The sequence below is a fragment of the Larus michahellis genome, chromosome 18 (assembly GCF_964199755.1).
Source record: "Larus michahellis chromosome 18, bLarMic1.1, whole genome shotgun sequence".
Taxonomy (NCBI): domain Eukaryota; kingdom Metazoa; phylum Chordata; class Aves; order Charadriiformes; family Laridae; genus Larus; species Larus michahellis.
This window is the reverse complement of record NC_133913.1, coordinates 1,552,046-1,572,332: the sequence shown is the minus strand read 5'-3', so window position 1 is coordinate 1,572,332 and position 20,287 is coordinate 1,552,046. Positions and strand designations below refer to the sequence as shown.

Sequence of the window (20,287 nt, the reverse complement as noted above, 5' to 3'; positions counted from 1 at the left end):
CGCCGCTCGCTATTGGTGGGTGGGCCCGCCGCGAGGCGGAGCTGGTTGGTTGGGGCGGTGGGGAGGGAGAGGGAGGAAAATGAAGAGTCATAGTGAGCGGGGCATGCCGGGACGGCGGCGGACCGCGCGGGCGGGGCGGGGCGGGGCGCCGCTGGATCCGTCGGGGTGCGCAGCTGGATGTGTAATGGGGACGCGGCACAGCTGGAGGGACATGCGGAGCATGGCGCAGCTGGAGGGACACACAGGGCACGGCACAGCTGGAAGTGCATGCAGGGGCGTGGCACAGCTGGATGTGCCCCTGGGGGCACGGCACAGCTGGAGGGACGCACAGGGCATGGCACGGCTGGATAATGCACGTCGGGGCAGGGCACAGCTGGAGGGACATGGGGCAGCTGGATGTGCCCATGGGGGCTTGGCACAGCTAGAGGGACACGCAGGGGAACTGCAGAGGTGGCAGACAGGTACAGCCACCCCATCTCTCAGTGGCGCTGGGGGGTCCCCGAGGCTGTGGCCCCTCTGTGGTACCCGTGTGCCCATTGCCTGCTGCCCGTGGTGAGGCCGGGATCACCGCAGGGTGCCGGGGCTGGGATCTGCCCAATGGTATCTACCCTCATTTTGGCCCTATGCAACCCTGGCACCTTCTCTGTGGCATGGGGGAAAGTTGGTCAGACCTGGATGAATTTAACTGGAAACCCCAGGAAACCCAGTCCACAGCACTTCACTGCGCAGAGCCCTGGGGGGTGTCAGGCTTTGCGCACCCACCATCCGCTTTTGTACTTCTGGGTCCCAAAGACAAAGCCCTAAACTTGCCCTGTGGCGCCAGGGACAGCAAGAGCTCCTCAGAGGGAAAAAAGTCTCTTGGGAAGTGCCGGCACGCTAAAGTCACTCTGTAAAGCAGCGAGTCCTCGCACATCCCGGGGCGGGGAAGGGGCCTGGCAAGTGGCTGTGAGGGTATTTTTTATTCAGAGAGCAAGTGAAAGGGGGATTTGCGCTCTGCAGAGTATTGGATTTCCTTCCCTGTCCCCGCTCACCAGCTCTCCCCTATCCTGGAGGAGACAGGATTAAATGTTTAATTTAGGGGAGTGATGTTGTGCCAAAGGGAAAGAGATCCATGTGTTTGGAAACGCTCTCAAATGTGCAACAGATCAACCCGCCTGGTTTCAATGAAAGCCTCCGGCCCGTGCAGGGGCTGTTCATCCGCCCGGGACCGAGTCCCAAAGCACAGCCCGTCCCGTGGCTGTTGTATTTTTAATTTTTTTTCCATTGTAAAAGGTTTCTCGCAGGGATGAAGTCAGAGGCTGTGCTCTGTCTGGTGGGAACACCCTGGGGAGAGAAGGGGTGGCAGAGCCAGACGGGAATGTCTCTACGGGCAGATTTCGGCAGTGCTGGCTGTCTCGGGTGGCAGAGGGGAGGTGCTCCCTGATGGGCACTGCTTCTCTCTCCATTTTCCCGTTGGGCTCGTGCTCTCCAATTGGGAAAACAGCAGCAATCCTTCTCCCTGGCCCAGAGAACCCCGGAGCTTCCCCAGCCCTGGCACCGCTGGGCTCAGCCCTGGGAGCATTTTGTGGCTCTGAGCTTTTGAAACAACAGGGATCTTCCTGGCACAGCTTTATGCCCTGCATCAAAACATTAACTTCATTATTTCTGGTATGAAAATAAAATCAGGGCAACTGGGGAACATAAATAGATTTTACAAGACTTTGTAAGAGAGGGGAACTTCAGCAACACAGATTTTGGACCCCCATCAGCTTTTTTTTTTTAAGGCAAAATATGAGCTCTGGATGGAAACAGGCTTTCAAGTCTCTGCACCATTTTTAATGTCCCAACGTGTCCTTTTGCTTGTGGGAGAAACTGTGGTGCAGAGGGGACCACAGGCTGAGCAGAAAGCATTTTGTTCACAATGGGGGCTGGTTTCCCCCTCGCCCAGAGGCTTGGAGAGAGCTGGGAGCCCACAGGGAGCTCCAGGGCCGCATCCTGCCTGTTCACAGCTTCTCCCCGTCTGGCTCAGCCTGGTCCTGAGGATATGGAGCCCACAAGGGAGTGGGGAGAGCCCCCCCAAAAGCTGCACATCTAAAGACCGCTCTGAAGAAAAGCCCTGACTGCACACACAGGGTCCGGGGCCGGCCACCTCCGCCTGCCGCCCCCTCGCTGTGTCCGTCCTTGGCTGCGCCCTGGGAAAAAAGGAGGGGGGGGGAAAGGATGTAAAATCAACCGCAGCGTCCCTGGGTGGGCTCGAACCACCAACCTTTCGGTTAACAGCCGAACGCGCTAACCGATTGCGCCACAGAGACCGCGCTGAGGGTTTCTGGCGTGGCCACCACAGTCAGCCGGAGCATCCCCGGCAGCGTCCGCGGGGCAGCGGATACTGGGACACCGGGTACCGGCACCGGCACCGCGACACCGGGCTGGGTCCGGAATCATTCACACAGCCACAACCGTGTGGGCCGCGGGGAAACGCGCGTGGGCGCTGCGCTGCGCCGAGGAGCCGGTACACCGGGCGTAGGGAAGACACCACGGTCGCACCGGACCCACGCGGGAGCCGGGGACACGCGCGGGGCCCCCGCCGCCTTCCGCCGCGCCGGCGCGGGGCTGCGGGGGGCGAGAGGCCGCCGACACGCGTGGGCGCCCCGGCTGCCCGCACCCCCCGGAATCCCCCGTGAGCTCCTCGCAAGGAGCCCCCTTCCCTCCGAGCGGGGCCGGCCCCGCCGAAACGGATCCCCCGGCCGCGGGACCGGCCCCGCGGGGGAACCCTGAGCCCGCCCGCTCCGTTCCCCTTCCTTCCCTTTTTCCCTCTGTTTCTTTCCCGCTTTTTCCTTTTTTTCCTCCTCATTCCCTTTTTCCTGCATTTTTTCTTTTCCTCCCTTCTTTTTTCTTTCCCTCCTCTTTTCCTGCCTTTTTTCTTTCCTTTCCTTTCCTCCTATTCCTTTTTTTTTCTTTTCTTCCCCCCTTTTCCATTTTCCCCTTTCTTTCTCTAATTCCCCTCTATTTTTCTTCCCTTATTTTTCACCCTTCCCTTTGCTTCCCCTCCCGCCGCGGGTCCCGCGGGCCCTGCCGAGCCCCGCAGGCACTGGACCCCCACGCGAGGTTCCCGGGCAAGGTCCCGCGGGGGCAGGGATGCCCTGCGTCACCTCCCGGCTGGGAATTCCCCCCATTTGGGGCCGAAAATGACCCCAGCGACGGTCGGTGGGGGGGGGGGCACCACCCCAGGGGTGTCGCGGTGATGGGGGAACACAGGGACACGTTAGCGGGGAGCAGAGCGGGGCACCACCGCCCCGCTTTGGGTTTTGGGCCTATTCCAGCGGCTTTTAGGGCTCTCTCCTTTTCCCTGACCACAAGGCGGGGGGGGGCGGGTCGCGGCGGGTGGGGGGCGGCGGCAGCAGCGGGGCCCTCCGCAAGCACTGGGGCACCGTGGCGGCGGTGTCCCCTGGGGGGCGCCGGTGCGGGAGGGTGTCCGTGTCCCGGCGGGGCGGGGCGGTGGGGGGGGGGGGAAGGCACCCCCCAATCTCGGCCCCTCACTCCCCTCCTCCGCAACACCCCAAAGGAATGAGGTCACGTGAGGCGGGGCGGGGCCTGGCGGCGGCTGGAGGAGGGAAAAAAATAAAAAAAAAAAAAAGGAGGAAAAAAAATAAAAAAAAAAAGGAGGAGGAAGGAGGGAAAAAAAAAAAAGGAAAAAAAAAAAAAAAAACGAGCGAGAGAAAAAAGGGCCCCGGCCGCAGCGCCGCCGCCGCGCCGAGCCGAGCCGCGCCGAGCGGGGGAGCGGAGGGGCGGCCGCGGGGCCGCCGCTGCCACCAGGTAGGGACGCGGCCCCGGGCCCCCCCCCCCGCCGCCGCCGGGCTCCGCCGCCGGGCCCCCCCGCGCCTTTTTCTCTCCGCGTTCAAGATGGCCGATGGCCGCCGCCTCCCCCCGCTTTGTGCCGCCGCCCCGCTCCTGCCCGGGGAGGCCGTGAACACCCCCCCACACCACGGCGGGCACCGGAGAGGGGCTACGGAGCCCTGACAGCCCCGGCTCCCACCGCCCCCCCGTTGGGCCCGGCGCGGCGAGGAGAGGGGCAGTGCGGTACGGCCCGGGGTGGGGGGGGGGCGGTGGCGGGAGCCCCCCCGGGGCGGGCGGAGGGGGCCGGGCCGGTCCCCGGGGCGGGCTGTCAGCCGGCCCCGAGTACAAAGGGCTGCGGGGCACCGGGAGTGCCCCGGGTCCACCGGGGCTGCCCCACCCCCGGCCTCAAATCCTGTCCCCCCCCCAAAAAATACAAATGAAGCGGGAGCTGCCCTCCGGGCTGCAAGCGGGGACCCCCGGGGCACAGCGCGGGGTCACGCGTGTCCGGTGCCAGGCGGGTGTCACACACCGGGCGCTGCCGGGCGGACACGTCCCGCCGCGGGGATGCGGGGGGGTGTGTGTTTGTGTGTCCTTGTGCATACACGGGTGTGTGGACACCCGTGTCCGTGCCCTCCCCGCCGTGCTTATCCCCCCTTCCCGCTGTTTCGCTCCTCGGTGCCCGCGTCCCGCACCTCGGGAGGGGCGGGGGGTCCCGTCGGGGCGGCGGGCGCTGTCCGGGGGGTGCGGGTTCACGGTCCGCCGCCTTTTTTTGTCGTGTGTCCCGGTGCGTGGGGGGCCCGTGGCGGCCGTGCAAGCCAGCGGCCAGTGCCGGGGGGAGCCGTCCCAGTTTATTTCCCGGCCCTCGGGCTCGCCGCCGCCGGTGCGTCCCGCGGGGAGGGGGCGGCCGGTCGGGTCCAAGTTACCGGTGACTTTGAAACGTCCTTCCCCACCCGTGCCTGGTCCGGGGAGATTTTGGGGACGGGGACGGGGGTCACCGTGCCGGGCCACCGCCCAGGGAGACAAAAGACTCCGAAAGTCGGGGCTGGAGGTGCGGGGGAGCCGGCTGCAGGCGGCGGGACCCGCTCTGGCGGCGGGGCCGGGGCGGCCGGTGCCGCTGGCGGGACGGGGCGGCCCCGAGGGCTCCGGTGGGGCCGGTGCTGTGGCCGGCTCCGGTGCCCGGCGGGGGGGGCTATCCGGGGCTTTGTTCGCCCCCGCGGCAGGAAATCGCCGTTGTTATCACCCGGTTTATTAGAACCGGTTTGCGCCGGTGGCTCAGGCTCCCCCCTCCCGCGGAGACCCGGGCCGCCATTGGCGGCTGCGAGCACCAAAAGCAGCCAAATCCACCCAAAATGCAGCTGTGGGTCCTGCGGCCCGGCGTGGGCAGCCGGTGCCCGGCGGAGCTGCCCGGTCCCTCGCGGCACTCGATGCGGGATCCGGGACTGGGGACCACAGCCCCCCCCCAGGTATTCTCCTGGCCGGAGGGAGCCTGGCAGTGGCCCCCCATCACCTGTGGGCTGCGGAGGGCTGAGGGCACCTGCCCAGTGGTGCAGGCCACCACCCAGGGAGACCCCAGGGTGCCAACCCGGGGGATGCCCAGGGGTGGGAGCTGAGCCTCGGGGGGGGGGGCTGGGGCTTCCCAAACACGCTGGTGCCCCTGGCCCCCTCTCTGCAAGGAGACCCTGGGGCTCAGCTTGGCCCCTGCCCCTCCAGCACAGGGGTGTCCTGGAGGTCTCATTCCCCATGCTGTCCCCATCCCTGCAGCATCCCCATCCCCGTGGTGTCCCCATCCCTGCAGCATCTCCATCCCTGTCCCCGTGGTGTCCCCATCCCTGCAGCATCTCCATCCCTGTCCCCGTGGTGTCTCCATCCCTGCAGCATCTCCATCCCTGTCCCCGTGGTGTCCCCATCCCTGCAGCATCTCCATCCCTGTCCCCGTGGTGTCTCCATCCCTGCAGCATCTCCATTCCTATCCCCATGGTGTCCCCATCCCTGCACACCTGCCTCTGGGGACTCCACGGCGGCTGAAGGAGATGAGAGACCCAGACTGGAGACCGGGAGAAGCGCAGCAGGGAGGGAGCGGGACAACATGGACCCGGGGGTGTACAAACACACCTGTAGGCACCGCTCCATGCACAGCCCCGAGCACACACCCCACACCCCCCCAAAACTGCACCCTCGCACGCACTGCCCTGTGCATGCACACGCCCGTGCGCCCCGTTTGCTCCCTGTTTGCGGGGTTCACCCTGTTCCTCGCCCGGTCACGGTGCCCATTTTGCCTTCAGTGGCTGTTGTCTGGTTGTTGGCTGTCGGGTGTCTGTGAAGGGCCTGGCCCCGTGTCAGGCGGCTGGTGACACCACTCCACGCCTGGCCCCGTGTGAGCGCCTGTACCGCAGGGGTGCGAGGGTACGTGCGCACCTCTGCCTGTGTGCGTGTGGGGGATGTGTGTGTGTGTGTGTGTAGTTTGTGTGTACACACACACACGTGTGTGTGTCGCCCTGGGTGGGGGTGTGGGTGCGTACGGGTGTTGCACCCTCATGCTGCCATCGCGCCCACACTCATTAACACAAACCCAGGGTTTCTTCTCCCCTCTCCCCCTCGCCTCGGATGGTTGTAATAATATCCTGGCTCCTCTCCAAGTATCGGGGTTGCCATGGAAACAATAAAACTGCAGTGATTTCAGGCCTCGGCTCTGCCATCTCCCATTGTAAAGGTGGAAGTGCTGGAGCAGGCAGGCGGCGGTTCCCCCGTATCTGCGCCCCGCGCCGGGGGACGCTGCCCGTGCCCCACGTGCAGCCCCGGCCATGCACACCCACACGCGCAGGTGCTGCGGCTGCTCCTGGCCCCAGGCAGGTAGCCAACACCGGACTCGGGAGTTTCTATAGAAACCGTGAGGCGGTGGCTGAAAATGCCTTTTCCATCGAACAAAACAAAAATACACTTTGTGTGTGTGTGTGTGTGTGCGCGCGCGCGCAGCCCGGGGAGCTGCAGGCAAGGGGCTGGCTAACAGGGGTGATTTGTCCCCACTCAGAGGCATCTCGGCGTGGTGGGGACACACTTGGGGACCCCCAGAAAGATGCAAAGATGGGGCAGAGGGACCTGGGCAGAGCCCGCGGCTGGGGGCTGCATGGGGAGGTGTGTGGGTGCTGCTTGTGCACCCGTAGGGCTGGCGAGGTGTGGGTCCAGGGTTCTCAGGGTGGTATGTAGGGGGGTCACCAGGCACCCCACTCTGCCCCGGATTTGTTCGTTAAAGGGTGGTGAGAGTTCTGCAGGTCCTGCCCTTGCACAAAGCAGCCGTTAAGGGTGGCCCCGGGTGTTTCCCCGCAGGGAGGATCCGCCGCGGCGCTGCTCCAAAATGCACAGGACCACCAGGATAAAGATCACCGAGCTCAACCCCCACCTGATGTGCGCCTTGTGCGGCGGCTACTTCATAGACGCCACCACCATCGTGGAGTGTCTGCACTCCTGTGAGTGTCCCGGGCCCCCGCTAGGAGCCATGCTGCACCCAGGGGTGCCCCGAGCCCTGGGAAGGGTGGCTGTGCTGCACTGAGACCCTCCCGCGGACAGGGCAGTCCCCAAACCCTTCCTGCATGGGGCATTTTTCTGGGACGGAGCTGAGGGGTTGTGGTTGGGGCCAGGCCGCGGCGGGCAAGCAGGGGTCCGGGCCCTGAGCCCCTGCGGGGGCTGGCACAGGGGCTCTGCCCCCTCGTCCGTCCGTCCATCTGCTCACACTGGGTCTCTCCCCGCAGTCTGCAAAACCTGCATCGTTCGCTACCTGGAGACGAACAAGTACTGCCCCATGTGTGATGTCCAAGTGCACAAAACCAGACCCCTCCTCAGCATCAGGTGAGCTCTGGGGGCTCCCCGCGCGCCGTGCCCGTGCCCCTGCGTGGCACCGAGCCCCAGCCCCGTGTCGGTGCAGCCTGTGCCCGCTCTGGGGTGCAGCCCCGAGCACCCCGGGATGGCGAGGTGGGCTCTGCGGCCGCCCCAGGTTCATTCAGCTGAGCAGGGACCATTGTATCTCTTGCAGCATGAAACCTCTCTGCTCCTGACCCCGCACCCTACAGCAGTGGCGATTTGGGGTGCTCTCTGGGTGGAAGGGGAATGGGGATGGTAGGAAGCGCCACCGTGAAGGGGACAGGACCAGGGGACATCTCTGTGGCAGCAGGAGGAGGCTGGGGTGGGTGCCAGCTGGAGCAGGGCACCCTGAGCCCATCCCTGCGCATCCCAGACCGCAGACATCCATCCGTCTGTCCCCACAGTCCCACCAGGCGCAGTTTAACCGCTTGTGCTTTCTAACTCCCTGCCCTTTCCCCCGTGGGGACGGTGCCGTGTCCCTTGGGGCAGCAGCCCAGGTGAAAGGGTGCCCGGCCACGGTGGCGGTGGCTTCGTGCCGGCTCTGCCCTGGCCCCGCGTCTGGCTGGGGAAAGCCAGACACGTCCCGTCAGTTGTGGAATTGGCTCTGCAGGTGGTTGGCATAGAAACCATGAAAGGCTGCAATACATCACTTGGCTTTTTTTTTTTTTTTATCCTTTTTTTTTTTAGACTCTTCCATGTAAATCCGTTTCTGTAGTAACACTTTTTCTGCCTTTTTTTTTTTTTTTTTTTTTCTGGTTCACTATGAAATATTTACACTCCGGCTCCCACGGCTCCCTCGCCGAAACATCCCTGCCTGCGTGCGGAGACGGATACGCAGCCGCCCGCGCCGCAGACGGGCACGGCAGCCCCGAGCCCTGGCTGTCGTGGTGGCGCGGTGCCTTCGCATCCCCTTTGGTCCCGGCGGGGGAAATTTTATGGGGCGCATGTGGGCAGAGGTGACACCGCAGGTGACAGAGGCCTGAGCCAGATGTGGTGCCACAGGAAACTCTCTGCGCCGAGGAGGGGCTTGCTTCCCCTTTGCTTCCCAAAACCGGTGCCATGGCAGCACCGAAACACCCACGTCCCGGGCGTGATGCTGAGGGAGTTGCCCACGCGTGGCCACCGCGTCCCCAGTGGCACCCCAGACCCCACCCCGTGTCACCGCGCCGGGCTGAATGGGGCTGACTCATGCCGGAGCAGCGACCGGCTGGTAATTAAGCTGCCAATCAAGTGGCAGAGGTTGCTTTTTCATTAGCTTGCTGTAAATTATAAAGCCAATTCTCTGGGTATGTATTATAAATAAAATCACAGTGGGGCCTCGTGAACCAGAGTGACATCACCGAGGAATTAGGGATGAAAGACATGGGTAGGCTAAAAATAATATAGGGTACGGTCATTTGTTTTTCTGTAAAATAAAGGCCTTATTATTAAAATGGAAATAATTGCAGACATAATTTACTTTTCACCAGTCCCACTGCTCTTGCTTTGTTTTTGAGATATTTTTTTTTATTTGGCTGAGCTGCTGCTTTTAAATTGCGCCAGATGCCCTGCCTGCAGGGTCCCGAGCCCAAGCCTTCCAGCGAAACCCCATTCCCGGCCCTGTGCTGAGGAGGGGACTTGAGCTTCCCCAGTTCCTCGACTGCTTCAGAGGATGCTGCCGCGAGATGTTCCCGTCTCGGGGAGCCCCCTCTGCTTTCCTGTGCGACACCCTGACAGCAGCCGCTGTCCTGCCGTCCTTACGGCAGAGGGAAATCAACGCCTGAGCCCTGAACTGCAGCCGAGTCCAAAAATAAAATTAGATGCAAATTAAAACTTGCAGAAACATTTGCTGATCTTAGATATTATTTTTTTTTTTTTTGTAAGTTCTCAGTGTGTTTCCATAATCGTTTTGACTACTGAAACGGATCCCGGCCCCAAAATCCTGCTGTCATCATCCCTAGCAATTACAAGGATTTTTGAAATGGTTTTCTTTCTTCTTCCAGAGTTAACCCTTTGCGGTGAGCGCGAGCGCGGACGAGTTTTCCTGCGAGACAGGGCTGTGGCACCGCCGTGGGATGGGGAGCTTGTGCTGGGAGTTTCCCTGGAGGGAGATGGGGGGGAGGTGGCATTCGGGCTGGCCGGGGGCACAGGGTGCTGGGCGGCTTTTGTCCACCCAGGGAAGCCAGTTGCTCCCATCCAGCTGATTTCTCTCTCTTTTCCTATTTCTTTTGCCCCCCCAGGTCGGACAAAACCCTACAGGACATAGTGTACAAACTGGTCCCGGGGCTTTTCAAAGGTACAGGCACGGACGGTTATAATTGTGTGGGTTTGGGGTTTCTAATTCGCTCCCACCCACCAGGGAAAACACCTTCCCCTGATTCCGCGCTGCCCACGCGCGTCTCTGCCCGTGTAATGGGGACAGCGGGAAAACGCACGGTGTGAACGGACAGGGATGGGCCCATCCGGATAGTGCCCACCCCGCGCTCCGGCAGCCGGGGGGGCTGCTGCTGGGGGAGCCACGAACAGCAAAGCTGGGAGCGGGAGCCGCCGGTTTGCTCTCCAAGTGCCTGCCCGTCCTTGGGGGGAAAAGTGTGGGGGTCTGCAGGCGTGGAAAGCCTGAGGACAGTTGAGCCGCCATAAAGGCACTCTCCCAGCAGCAGATTTGCGGCTGCTCCGAGGGTTTCACTGGTACAATTTGATTGCTCTTGCTAAAGCCGCTGCCTTCCTATGGGTCCCTCTGCCTGCACCAGGCAGCTCCTGCTCGAGCTGCCGGCGAGGAGCGGGCGCTCGGCCATCGGGGGCTTCCTCCTGCTCTCCCCTTTGCATCCATCTCCCCCTTGGTGTGATTTTTTTTTCCCCCCTCACCTTCCTCCTCCCTTCTGCCGCAGATGAGATGAAGAGGCGACGCGACTTCTACGCAGCCTACCCCATGGCAGAGGGTGAGTGTCAGCTCCGGGAACCCCCCCTCACCCCGGCTGTGCCCCCCGCAACAGCTCAGCCTCTCCCTCCCTCTGCTCCGGCAGTTCCCAACGGGTCCAATGAAGACCGCGGGGAAGTCTCTGAGCAGGACAAGGGGAACCTGACGGACGACGAGATTGTCAGCCTGTCCATAGAGTTTTACGAAGGGTCGAGGTACCGTTTTCTGGCCGCTCCTAAGTCCCTGCCTGGGTTTGGGGGCTCTGAATAAGCTCTCACTCTCTTTTCCCACTCCGGAGAGGGAGCTGAGGTGCGAGGTGGTGGCTGACGCTGCCCTGCCTAGGGCTCAGCGTCTTCCAGGGTGCTTGAATGGACAGAGGGGCGCCCAAACCCCATCTGCTCTGCTTCCCCGCCCTGCATCCTCTTCGGATGTGGGTGCTTGCCATGGCAGCGGGGTCCCCGCATCGCCGCTCTGCAGGCCGGCTCCTTCCCAGGCAGCAGAGCCCAAGGGCTGCCACGTCCCCGGTGCTGGTGGTGGCCTCCGAGGATGTCACCGGCATGTGGCGCAGCCATTCGGAGGGAGACGGGGAAGGCGGCAGCCCGGGCAGCGATGGCAGTGCGCTGGACTGGAAACGCAGCAACGTGGGGGTGTCAGGGGTGGCGAAGCCACAGCTTGGCTGAAGGTCACCGGGTGGTTCCCCTTGTAGCCCCTCCATGGACGGCCCTTCTGGTGGGTTATTTTTTCTTTCTGCCTTTTTATTCCTCCATAAACTTTGTCCTGTGTTTGCTTTACTCCCCCAGAGAGGAGAAGAAAGGGACCGTCGAGAACGGGGACCTGGAGAAGGAGAAGGTGAGTGTGGTGGGACCGCGGCACGGAGAGCTCTGTGTCCAGCCGCCTTTTGGGGGCTGGGGAGGGGGGACAGGAGGGCACCCCAAACCGTCTGCCGGAGGAGGTGGGAACTGCCCATTAATTGCACGGCGGACTCTCAGCAACGCCTCTCCCCCCGGCCCCCTCCCGCTGCGTCCCCAGAAGAACGGGGTGCGGTTCCTGCGCTGTCCCGCCGCCATGACCGTCATGCACCTGGCCAAGTTCCTCCGCAACAAGATGGACGTTCCCAGCAAGTACAAGGTGAGCCTGTGGCTGGGCTGCGCTCGCTGCCCGGCGTTCCCTGCGCTCCGGTGGGCTCGATGACGTTTTGGCCCTGCCGTGTTACATCCCCTGCTGCAAACACGCCGTGCTCTGCTTGTTTCCCGGTATCACGGCTCTGCTTCGTGCAGCCCAGGCTTTGCGTCCCCAGCCGGGGGGGGACGCTGGGGCAGGATCCGTCCCTTGTGGCACGTTGCATGTAAGCTCTGAATTTGCTCTGTCATCACGAGCCCTGGCAGCCCCCGGCTCTGGGAGAGGCACCTGGGGACAGCAAAGCCCCGGTGTCCCCTGAGCGGCTCCGGGGGGGGGCTGGCGGTGCCTCTGCCCCTGTGCTGGGGGGGTGACACTTTTCCCTGCGCCAGGTGGAAGTGCTCTACGAAGACGAGCCCCTGAAGGAGTATTACACCCTGATGGACATCGCCTACATCTATCCCTGGAGGAGGGTAAGTGGAGCTGCCTCCTCCCCTGCCAGGGCTAGTCTTGGAGAAAAGCTGGGAAAAGCAGTCCTTTAGGGGAAGGCTGACGGCATTCAAAAGCTTAAAAACTGAAAAACTCAACATTTGAAGAGCTTACTTAAAAATTGAAAAAGTGGAGCGTTGAAAAAACTAAATTGAAAAGCTGAAAAATTGGAGTACTTCAACAAATTAAACCCCAGACGCCTCCTTCTTACAGAAGTGTTTTGCTCCGGGTGTGATTTTCAGGAGGCTGGGGGGCTGCACGTGCTTTTCTGCCCCTTTCTCCAGGGCGGGCGGGAGGGTTGGTGGCTGACATCAGGCCGTGCCGCCAGCGCGGGCGGCCGGTGATGCGGTGCCCGCCGGTGCTATCCCGGCACGGGGTGCCGCGGGGTGCCGGGTGCCATGCGTCTGCCCCTCTCCCGCTTGCAGAACGGGCCCCTGCCGCTGAAATACCGCGTCCAACCCGCCTGCAAGCGCCTCAAGCTCTCCCAGCCGCCCACCTCCGAGTGCACCAACACCAGCGGCGCCTCCGAGTGCGAGTCGGTCAGCGACAAAGCCCACAGCCCCGCCACGCTGCCCGCCACCTCCTCCTCCCTGCCCAGCCCCGGCACCCCGTCCCACGGCTCGCCCAGCTCCACCGCCGGCAGCGGCCCCCCCGCCACCAGCACCGCGCTCAACGGCACCTCGAACTGCCACCCGCTGCCCCCCGCCACCGGCCGGTGCCGCAAAACGACTGTCAATGGCAGCACGGCCTCCGCCTTGACCTAAACGACGCCAAAAACAGGGACTCCTGGCCGGGTTTTATATATCTATATATATTATATATATACATATATAAATATATATGTGTACATAGGGAGAAAAAAAAAAATTATACATACTTATTTTCTATTGATTGACCAGATTAATTTAAAATGCAAATAAGACACATAAATGTGGTTGACTATTTTTAAATGATTTTTTTTTTTTAATTTTTTTTTTTATTTTTTATTTTTTTTTTAATTATTTTAACTTACGTAAGCTGCACGCCGGAGCTGGGAGCCACGCGGGCCCTGCCGCCTTCCTTGCTCGTTTTTCTCTTAACGCTTTTCACTCTCCTCCCCATCCCTCTCCCCTCGCGCCGGCCGGGAGCGAGACGGGGCCGTGAGCGGGGACGCCCGGCTGCACAGGTAAGGGCCAAGCACAGGTAAGGGCCAAGCACAGAAGCCAAAAACTGCCCCCCCCCTCCTCCTCCCTCCCCCCCCCAGCCCTGCCGTGCTCTGGGTTTTTGTTTTTTTTTTTTTTTTTTTTTTTTAGCTTTTTTTGTGTTTGTTTGGGGTTGGTTGTTTTGGGCACCAGGTTTGATAACGTGGTGCCTGTGGCCCGCCGGGACCATTTGTTGGCATCGTGCGTCGCTCGCTGGCGTTGCCCCCCCCCCGCCCCCGCCCCGGCTTTGCCTTGCTGGGCACATTTCTGGTTCTTTTTCGCTTTCCCTGTGTGGTCTCCGGAGGGTGTTTCAGGCTCTGATCGAGCAAAGCCTCACGCAGACGCTTCCCTCGATGCACAGTAAGTTCTTTCATTGTGGGGGTTTCCCCCCCTAGCCCCCCCCAGCTTAAAAAAATTCTGTTTGCGACTTGGCGGGGAAGGGCCGGCCGTGCCGGGGGCAGGAGCACGAGCCCCGCTGAATATTGGGGTTTTTTTTCCCTTTCCAAGGGAGCTGCCGCCTCCCCGGGGCCGACGGGCAGCGCCGGGTACCGACGGCTCCGGCCACCACCGGGAAATTTTGGCTGGGGGCATCTAAACCCCGTGTTGGGGGATGCTTTGCCAGCGCTGGGGGCGTCTGCGCGGGACCCGGGGGCGTCAAATGCTGCTGCCCGGCCCGAGCGCACGGTGGGTGCAGCACCCAGTCAGGGGGGTGGGGGGACACGCGGGACCCCCGCACCGCCAGCGCTCCGCTCGCCTCCGCAGCTTCAGTGCCACGTTTCGGAGCGTTTATTTTCCTGTCCTCCCCGGCCCCGTCCTTCCCGCCCTCTCCTCCTCCTGCCCCCCACATTGGGTTTTTAAAAAAAAATAAAATTTTTTAAAAAAATAAATAATAAGACTACAGTGCCTTTAGCCAGGAGGCTGCGGCGAGGGCCCAGCGCGGGAAGGTGCTGCCGTGTTTCGGGCGGGAGCGGAGCGGCACCGGGGTCACCGGCTGCCCCCGCGCGCCGGGGAAGGGACCAACTTTCTACAGTGACAAAAGAAAAAAAAAAAAGCACAGGAGCCCCGGGGAGCGCAGAGCCCGGGGGCTTCTCTCCATCCCTGCCTGGGGAGGGGGACGAAGGACAAAAAAAAAAATAAGCAAGTGCCTGCAGCGCCCGGAACAGCCCCCCCCGGCCAGGCTGCGGCTGCGGCCGCCCACGACGGCACGGTGAGAACCAAAGGAAAGCGGCACGGGAATTGTGTGAACAGCCCGACTCCAAAGGTCAGGAAACATGGGATGTTGTTATTGTATTTTTTAATTTTTTTTTTTTTTTTTTTTTTTTTTTGGAAGTACCGCACCCCCGGCACGGACTGAAGCAGCGCCTTCGCTATAGCACAGCCCCGGGCTCCGCTGCCCTCCGGGCACTGGGGATGGGGCCCGGGGGGGTCCCCGCGGGGCCCCTTTTTGTTTCTCTCTTCCCCATCCCGGACGAGGGGCTCGAAGCGTGTTGGGGGGCTCCGTTTGTCTCGACTTTGACACCCCTTTTCTCCTTGTAAATAGGCCAAAATGGACTGAGGGAGGCAGCTGAAGTGCCTCGGGCGGGGGTTTGTGTGGGGCTCTTGGGGGGGGTTGTTTTGTTTTCTGTTTTTTCCTATATGGTACAAACCAAATTGCTCTGTATGTTTGCATCCTGTACGACGTTTTAATGTCTTGTAATATATTCTGATATTCATATATCGTTATTGGTTAAACATTTGTATAACTATACAGCTTTGTAAATGTAATAAATGCTGCAGACTGTCGTTCCCGTCGTCTCCCTGTACGGATGCAGCCGCCCGGGTCCCTCCGTCCCGCGTCCCGACGGGCACCCGCAGCTCTGGGGCTACAAACCCGCTCCTGAAAGTCCTGTTATCCCGTGGATTATTTTCTTCCCCAGCCGCTGCTGAGCCTTCGTCATCCCCGGCAGGGCCCCAGCGGGGCAGAAGGCAAAATCGCTGCCCCCGTGGCGGGGTGAGGCTGGTCTTCTGCAGCTGGTGGCAGCCCCCAGGGCCGAGTAATTCAGGTTAATTGGGGTGGGAGCTGGGCATCTCCTCACTCCCTCCGGTACCCGAGAGCTGAACATCCCGGTGGGCCCGTGGGGTCCGTGCGCCCCCGTGGCTGTGGGGCGCAGCCGTGTCAGGGCTGTGTGGAGACCCGGGCGCCCTGCACGGCCTCCTCCTTGTGGGTGCCGTCGCAGTAGGGGGGGGAGCGGGTGCGCTTGCACCCGCAGAGCCAGGCCGTCTTGTCCTCCTCGGGGGTGAAGCGCAGCGGGGAGAGCCCCGGGGCGGCTTTTTTGTGGGTGCCGTCGCAGAAGGGCTGCAAAGCAAAGGGGGAGGGGGGTAAAGGTGGGGATCCGGGGGTGCTGGGGGTGCCTGGCTGGCGCGGGGGCTGCGCTGTCGTGTGTGTCCCCCCCCCCGCTCTGAGCACAAAGCGGGGGGACCGCGACCCCTCCATCCCCCCCCGGCTGCGCTCTGCCCGCCCCCTCCACGGCCCAGCGCATCCCTCGGGAATCGGGGTGCTGCGGGAGCACCCGGGGGGGGGGGGGCGACGGCATCTCCTCCTCCCAAACCCTCCTCTGGACCGGGGGGTGTGTGTGTGTGTGTGTGTCCCCGTGGGGCCGCTCCCGCCCCGCTCCCGGCCCCGTCCGCATCCCCGCGCATCCCGGCTGGGGGGCCCGGACCCCCCCCCCGGTCCCCGGCCCGACCTGGCTGCGGCTGTGCCCGCAGGAGCACCAGGCGTATTTCTTCCCCGCCTTCAGCTCCACCGGGAACGGCTCCTTGGCGGCGATCACCGGCTGCGGGGGGGCCGAGCACCGTCGCACCTGGGGGGCGGAGGAGAGCGAAGGGATGTACGAAACCCCCGGGGGGTCCCGGCACCGACAGACAACCGCCGACCCCCTTCGCCGCCCGCCCCCCCCGCCGCAACCCGCTGCGGTTCTCATCAGTGTCACAAGCGCGGCCGGTCTCAGCAGCAGCATGGCCCCCGCCGCTCCGCCCGCCGCCGGGTCACCTTCCCCGGGAGCGGCTCCTCCTCCCGGCCCCGCCGGAAGAGCCGGGGCGGGCGGGCTCGGCGGGAGCTCGGCTCCTCGCTGCAGAAACGTTCCCCCATCGCAGGGATCCCCGCAGCCCCCCCCCCCCCCCCCCCCGCCCCGGGGTGCGCGGCCCCTTTGCACCGGCCCCATCAACCCGCGCCCTTGGTGCCCCCCCCCCGCCCCGCGGGGTTCGGGGGTTCGTCCCGGGCCCCCCCGAGGAGCTGCAGGGGGAGATGGGGGCGGGGGGGGGGGGGGGAGGTCCCTGTGCTCGCAAACGCGGGCTCTGCCGCTTCCCTGGAAATTCATCTTTTAAGCCTCAAAGGTTTGGACTCCCCCCGCCCCCCCCGCCGCCCCCCCGGCCTTTTCGTTTTTTAAACATTTCACTACTGGGAAAAATTAGCTTTTTTGACAGCCGCGGTGATTTCGCGCTGCCGATGGCCGGGGGCGGGGGGGGGAGGGGGGGGCGCTCTGTGGCCACCCGGTCCCACGGGCACCGTCCCACCCGGCGCGGGGGTCACGGCCCCCCGCCACCGCCCGTCCTCCCCGGGGGGGGCCCACGGGCAGCCGCCGTGTCCCGGTGACACGGGAGGGAGGGTCTGATGCGAGCGCGTCGCCCCGCGGAGGCGTAAAACCCACTGTCCCACCCGAGGCCGTTTCATCGTCCTTTCTGAAGTGCCCCCCCCCACACCCCGGGGAGGGGGAGAAAACCCCCCCCCGGGCAGCGACCCCCAAACCTGGAGCCCGCAGCTTTCCCGGGGGCCACCCAGACGCCCCCCTCTGCGCGCTTTCAACTGAGGGGGCTCTAAATTCCCTGTTTTATCCCGCTCCGTGGCCCAGCCGCGGGCCATGGCTCCCGTTTCCCGCATTCCCGGGTCCTGTGGAAGGCGGCCCCCCCAGGAGCACCCAGAGAAGGAGCAGGGGCGGGAGCGGGTCTTTTTTAGCCTACTTTTTATTTTTTTTGGAAAACATTCTTTTAATAAAAGTACCAAGGACTGTAACAATTCCGCAGTCGAACACGTTAATGATACAAAGCCATTATCTGCGTTTGGCTCCAGGGAGGGCAGCTGGGGGTCCCCGGCCCCCGCTGGAGGCAGCAGACGGGGCAACAGGAGCAGTTTCCTAAGAGCCCCCCCCTGCCCTCGGCACCTGAACGGGGGTTTGTCCTTAGGAAGAAACTAAAACGGGGAGCGTCCCCCCGCCCCGCGCCTCCCGCAGCCAGCGTGGAAGATGCCGACACACGGCAGCGGTACAAATATTCGGACACTCCGGGCTACAAATCTGCCCGTGTAGTTTTCAACTAAACCCCCCTTCTCAGGAAAAAACCAAAACGACCGTACAAACACCTGCTTATGTGTTTATGCTCTTGTAATTGCAACTCGCCGCTTCTCTCCCCGCTCTCTTTTCCATGCTCATCCCTTTTCCACGGGCCCCCTTTGGCCCACGCGAACCCGGCTCCGCCACGGGGAGCCCTCGGAACCGGGAGGATGCGCTTAAATCCCTCCGGAATCCCGACTCTGCCCATGGGCAGGGGCTGCCCTGACCAGGGTCGGGGCTCCGCTCCCTCCCGGCTTTCCCAGGCCGTGGGACCCACCAGGGACGAGGGACAGGAGCGTCCCAGGCCGTGGCGGCGCAGGGATCTCTGCAGCCGGATATTTACTTCCATCCCGCCATGACCCGGCTCACAGACCCCCCTGCCCCACTGCGCCCTTCGGGTCTGCAGGCTCCGTTTGATGAAACCGTCTGGCAGCGGCCGCGTCCCCGGCCGGCAGCGCAGGCTCCCCCCGGCCCCGGCAGGTGCTAAACCGCTGCATTTGCTGCTTAAATTAAAAATACAAAGCGGGCCCTGGAGGGGTTATTTGCACTTTACCCTTCAGCTGCGACGTCACACGTAATTCGGAGCAGTCACCCGTCGGCGCTGCTGGGCAGGACACTGATGACTTTTCAAAGTTAAAATGAGAATCTTTAACTAAACTGAGTTTTTCCATTTCCCCACTTTTTAAACGTTGGTAGCACAAACCAACTTCTTCAAATCCTGATAGATTTTGAAATATTAATTAAAAAAAAAAAACCAACCAAAAAACCACATAAAACTTCCCTCCCTCCGTCAGGCCGGACGTTACACCACCTCGGGGTGGTGATTCGGGGGGAGCTCGTCCCGGCAGAGCGGCTCCACCACCTGCACCGGGGAGGGAAGGGGCAAACGGGGGTGCGGGGATTTGGCTGAGCCCGAACCAAACCCTCCCTCCGGCCACGGCCTCGCCAAAGGCCTCACCAGCAAAAAAAAAACCCTTTTCCTTGTTGTGCTGCTGCTCCCACCCATCTCCCCCCCGTCTTCCCCAGCGATGCTCCGGGTGCGGGGTGCCGGGACAGGCAGCGGTGGGTTGGGAGGGGGTTTTCTGTGCCGAGCGTCCTCACGCCAAACCCACGGAGGTAACGGAAAGGCTCCACCTGCCCTCACTGCCCCATGCAGCAAAAATTGCCCGCGGGGGGGACGGAGCGTCCCAGCCGAGCCGGGCTGCGCCCCTCGGGCACTGATCCAGGCACCAGAAGGGCCGACACCAAGTTCTGGGGTGCCTCGGCACCCCACGGTCCCAAGAGGTGTCCCCGCGGGACTGAAGCCCCATGGGACACCCAGGAGCCCACGCGTCCCACCGGTGGGTACCACAGAGCTGGGGGCCCTTTGCTGGGCAGGGGAGGGAAGAACCGGGCGCAGGAGACCCGGCTCCGGAGCAAACGAGTCCTGTCCCGCGGCTCTGCTTCCCGCCCGGAAAAGGGGAGAAGGGAGGACAGCTCTGAACTGCAGTTTCAGACCTGCTGCTGCAAAGTTACTATTAAAATTATTGCTCCTTCGCCCTTTCCTGCAAGGTGACACCCACAGCCTTTATGACAACGCCATTTCTCAGACCAAACGCACAAAGCAGCGGCACCGGGGACCCATTCCACTCCCTGCCTCGCGGCTGTGTTGATCACAGGCACTTGATCATTTTTACTTATGTGGGTTTAAGAAACCGCAGGGCACACCTTACACCGAGGGCAACGGTAAATAAGAGAGCGGCACGAGCTGCCAGCTCCGACCGGGCTGGCCCTTGGAAACCCCCGCTGGGCGCAGGGCTGCCGGCTCGGCCCCATCCAGGCTGGAACCCGGCGGGTGACGCAGGTGTCCCCGAGGGCAAACACGGAGCAAAGCCCTTGTCACCGTCTGGACGGGACGACGTGCGCGCTGGAGACGGGTGTGCAAACAAACGAGGCTTTAATTTGAAAGGTTTTTGGAGCGACGGGCACCGCTGCCGTGTGCAACTGGCCCCTGACGCAAGCTGTCACCACGCTGTCCTTCAGAGAGGTCTCGGGGACGAGCAGGACGCTTCAGACCGAGGGATGGACTTGCACTGGACAGGGACGTTCCTTTGGGCAGCAGGGAAGCTTCTGTGTCCCAGAGCCAAGCTCCTGCTCCAAGCTCCCGAGGGACACGCTCCGCCACCGCCGCGCCTCAGAGGCAGCGGTCACCCCTCGCCCTGCCAGCTCAGCCTGAACATTTCACCCCAACGGGAATGACACCATCCGCCTGGTATGTCTCCTCTGGAGCCTTCTACTGAGCGCGTGAGAAGACCTCGTCCCCCTCTGTGTTGTCTTTGGGACAGAGCCAGGGGGCTCCCGCCATCTGCATCCCTGCGGGGCTGGGGCCGGGGCCGGAGCCTGACCCAGCGGAGAGAGCCCCGGGGCTCCGCAGAGCCCAGCGAGGGCCAGGGCTGAGGGAGCCCCTGTGCACACAAGAGCTGCGTCCAGGGGACACTGGGCACCGGCTGGGAGAGACCCGGAGCGGAGCGTGCGGGATGTAAGGGCCGCGGAGGAGCGGGGCTGAGGGGCTCCGCGTGGGAGTGCTGGGAGAG

General features: G+C 63.0%; 2 protein-coding genes and 1 non-coding gene across 6 annotated transcripts; 1 reads left to right on the top strand and 2 right to left on the bottom strand.

Moving 5' to 3' along the window:
* Positions 1-2,217: 2,217 nt before the first annotated feature.
* On the bottom strand, positions 2,218-2,291 carry TRNAN-GUU (transfer RNA asparagine (anticodon GUU)). Its single transcript has one exon. It is a non-coding gene; the product is annotated as a tRNA-Asn (tRNA).
* A 178-nt stretch (positions 2,292-2,469) lies between these two features.
* PCGF2 (polycomb group ring finger 2) lies at positions 2,470-15,132 on the top strand. 4 transcript variants are annotated; one of them, XM_074561944.1, is made up of 10 exons: positions 2,470-3,792; positions 7,138-7,277; positions 7,560-7,656; positions 9,888-9,943; positions 10,536-10,586; positions 10,671-10,779; positions 11,365-11,413; positions 11,554-11,692; positions 12,073-12,153; positions 12,595-15,132. In XM_074561944.1, the coding sequence occupies exons 2-10, from the start codon at positions 7,166-7,168 to the stop codon at positions 13,062-13,064; spliced, it is 1,164 nt and encodes a 387-aa protein (XP_074418045.1). In that variant the 5' UTR covers positions 2,470-3,792; positions 7,138-7,165; the 3' UTR covers positions 13,065-15,132. The 4 variants fall into 4 exon arrangements, with proteins under 4 accessions (XP_074418045.1, XP_074418046.1, XP_074418048.1 ...); XM_074561945.1 differs by having other exon boundaries at positions 2,470-4,056; XM_074561947.1 differs by having other exon boundaries at positions 2,472-3,792; positions 11,597-11,692; positions 12,595-13,060.
* CISD3 (CDGSH iron sulfur domain 3) lies at positions 15,009-16,372 on the bottom strand. The gene is made up of 2 exons (XM_074561954.1): positions 16,074-16,372; positions 15,009-15,685 (listed from the first exon to the last, which is right to left on the bottom strand). Exons 1-2 carry the CDS (start codon positions 16,344-16,346, stop codon positions 15,506-15,508), a joined length of 453 nt encoding a protein of 150 aa, XP_074418055.1. The 5' UTR covers positions 16,347-16,372; the 3' UTR covers positions 15,009-15,505.
* Between the last annotated feature and the right edge of the window lie 3,915 nt (positions 16,373-20,287).

Coding starts and splice junctions, on each gene's coding strand:
- PCGF2 (XM_074561944.1), top strand. CDS start 7,166: ATGCACAGGACCACCAGGATAAAGATCACCGAGCTCAACCCCCACCTG. Junction 7,657..9,887: donor AGACCCCTCCTCAGCATCAG/GTGAGCTCTGGG, acceptor TTGCCCCCCCAG/GTCGGACAAAACCCTACAGG. Junction 10,587..10,670: donor AGCCTACCCCATGGCAGAGG/GTGAGTGTCAGC, acceptor CTGCTCCGGCAG/TTCCCAACGGGTCCAATGAA.
- CISD3 (XM_074561954.1), bottom strand. CDS start 16,346: ATGCTGCTGCTGAGACCGGCCGCGCTTGTGACACTGATGAGAACCGCA. Junction 15,686..16,073: donor GCGGGCACAGCCGCAGCCAG/GTCGGGCCGGGG, acceptor TTTGCTTTGCAG/CCCTTCTGCGACGGCACCCA.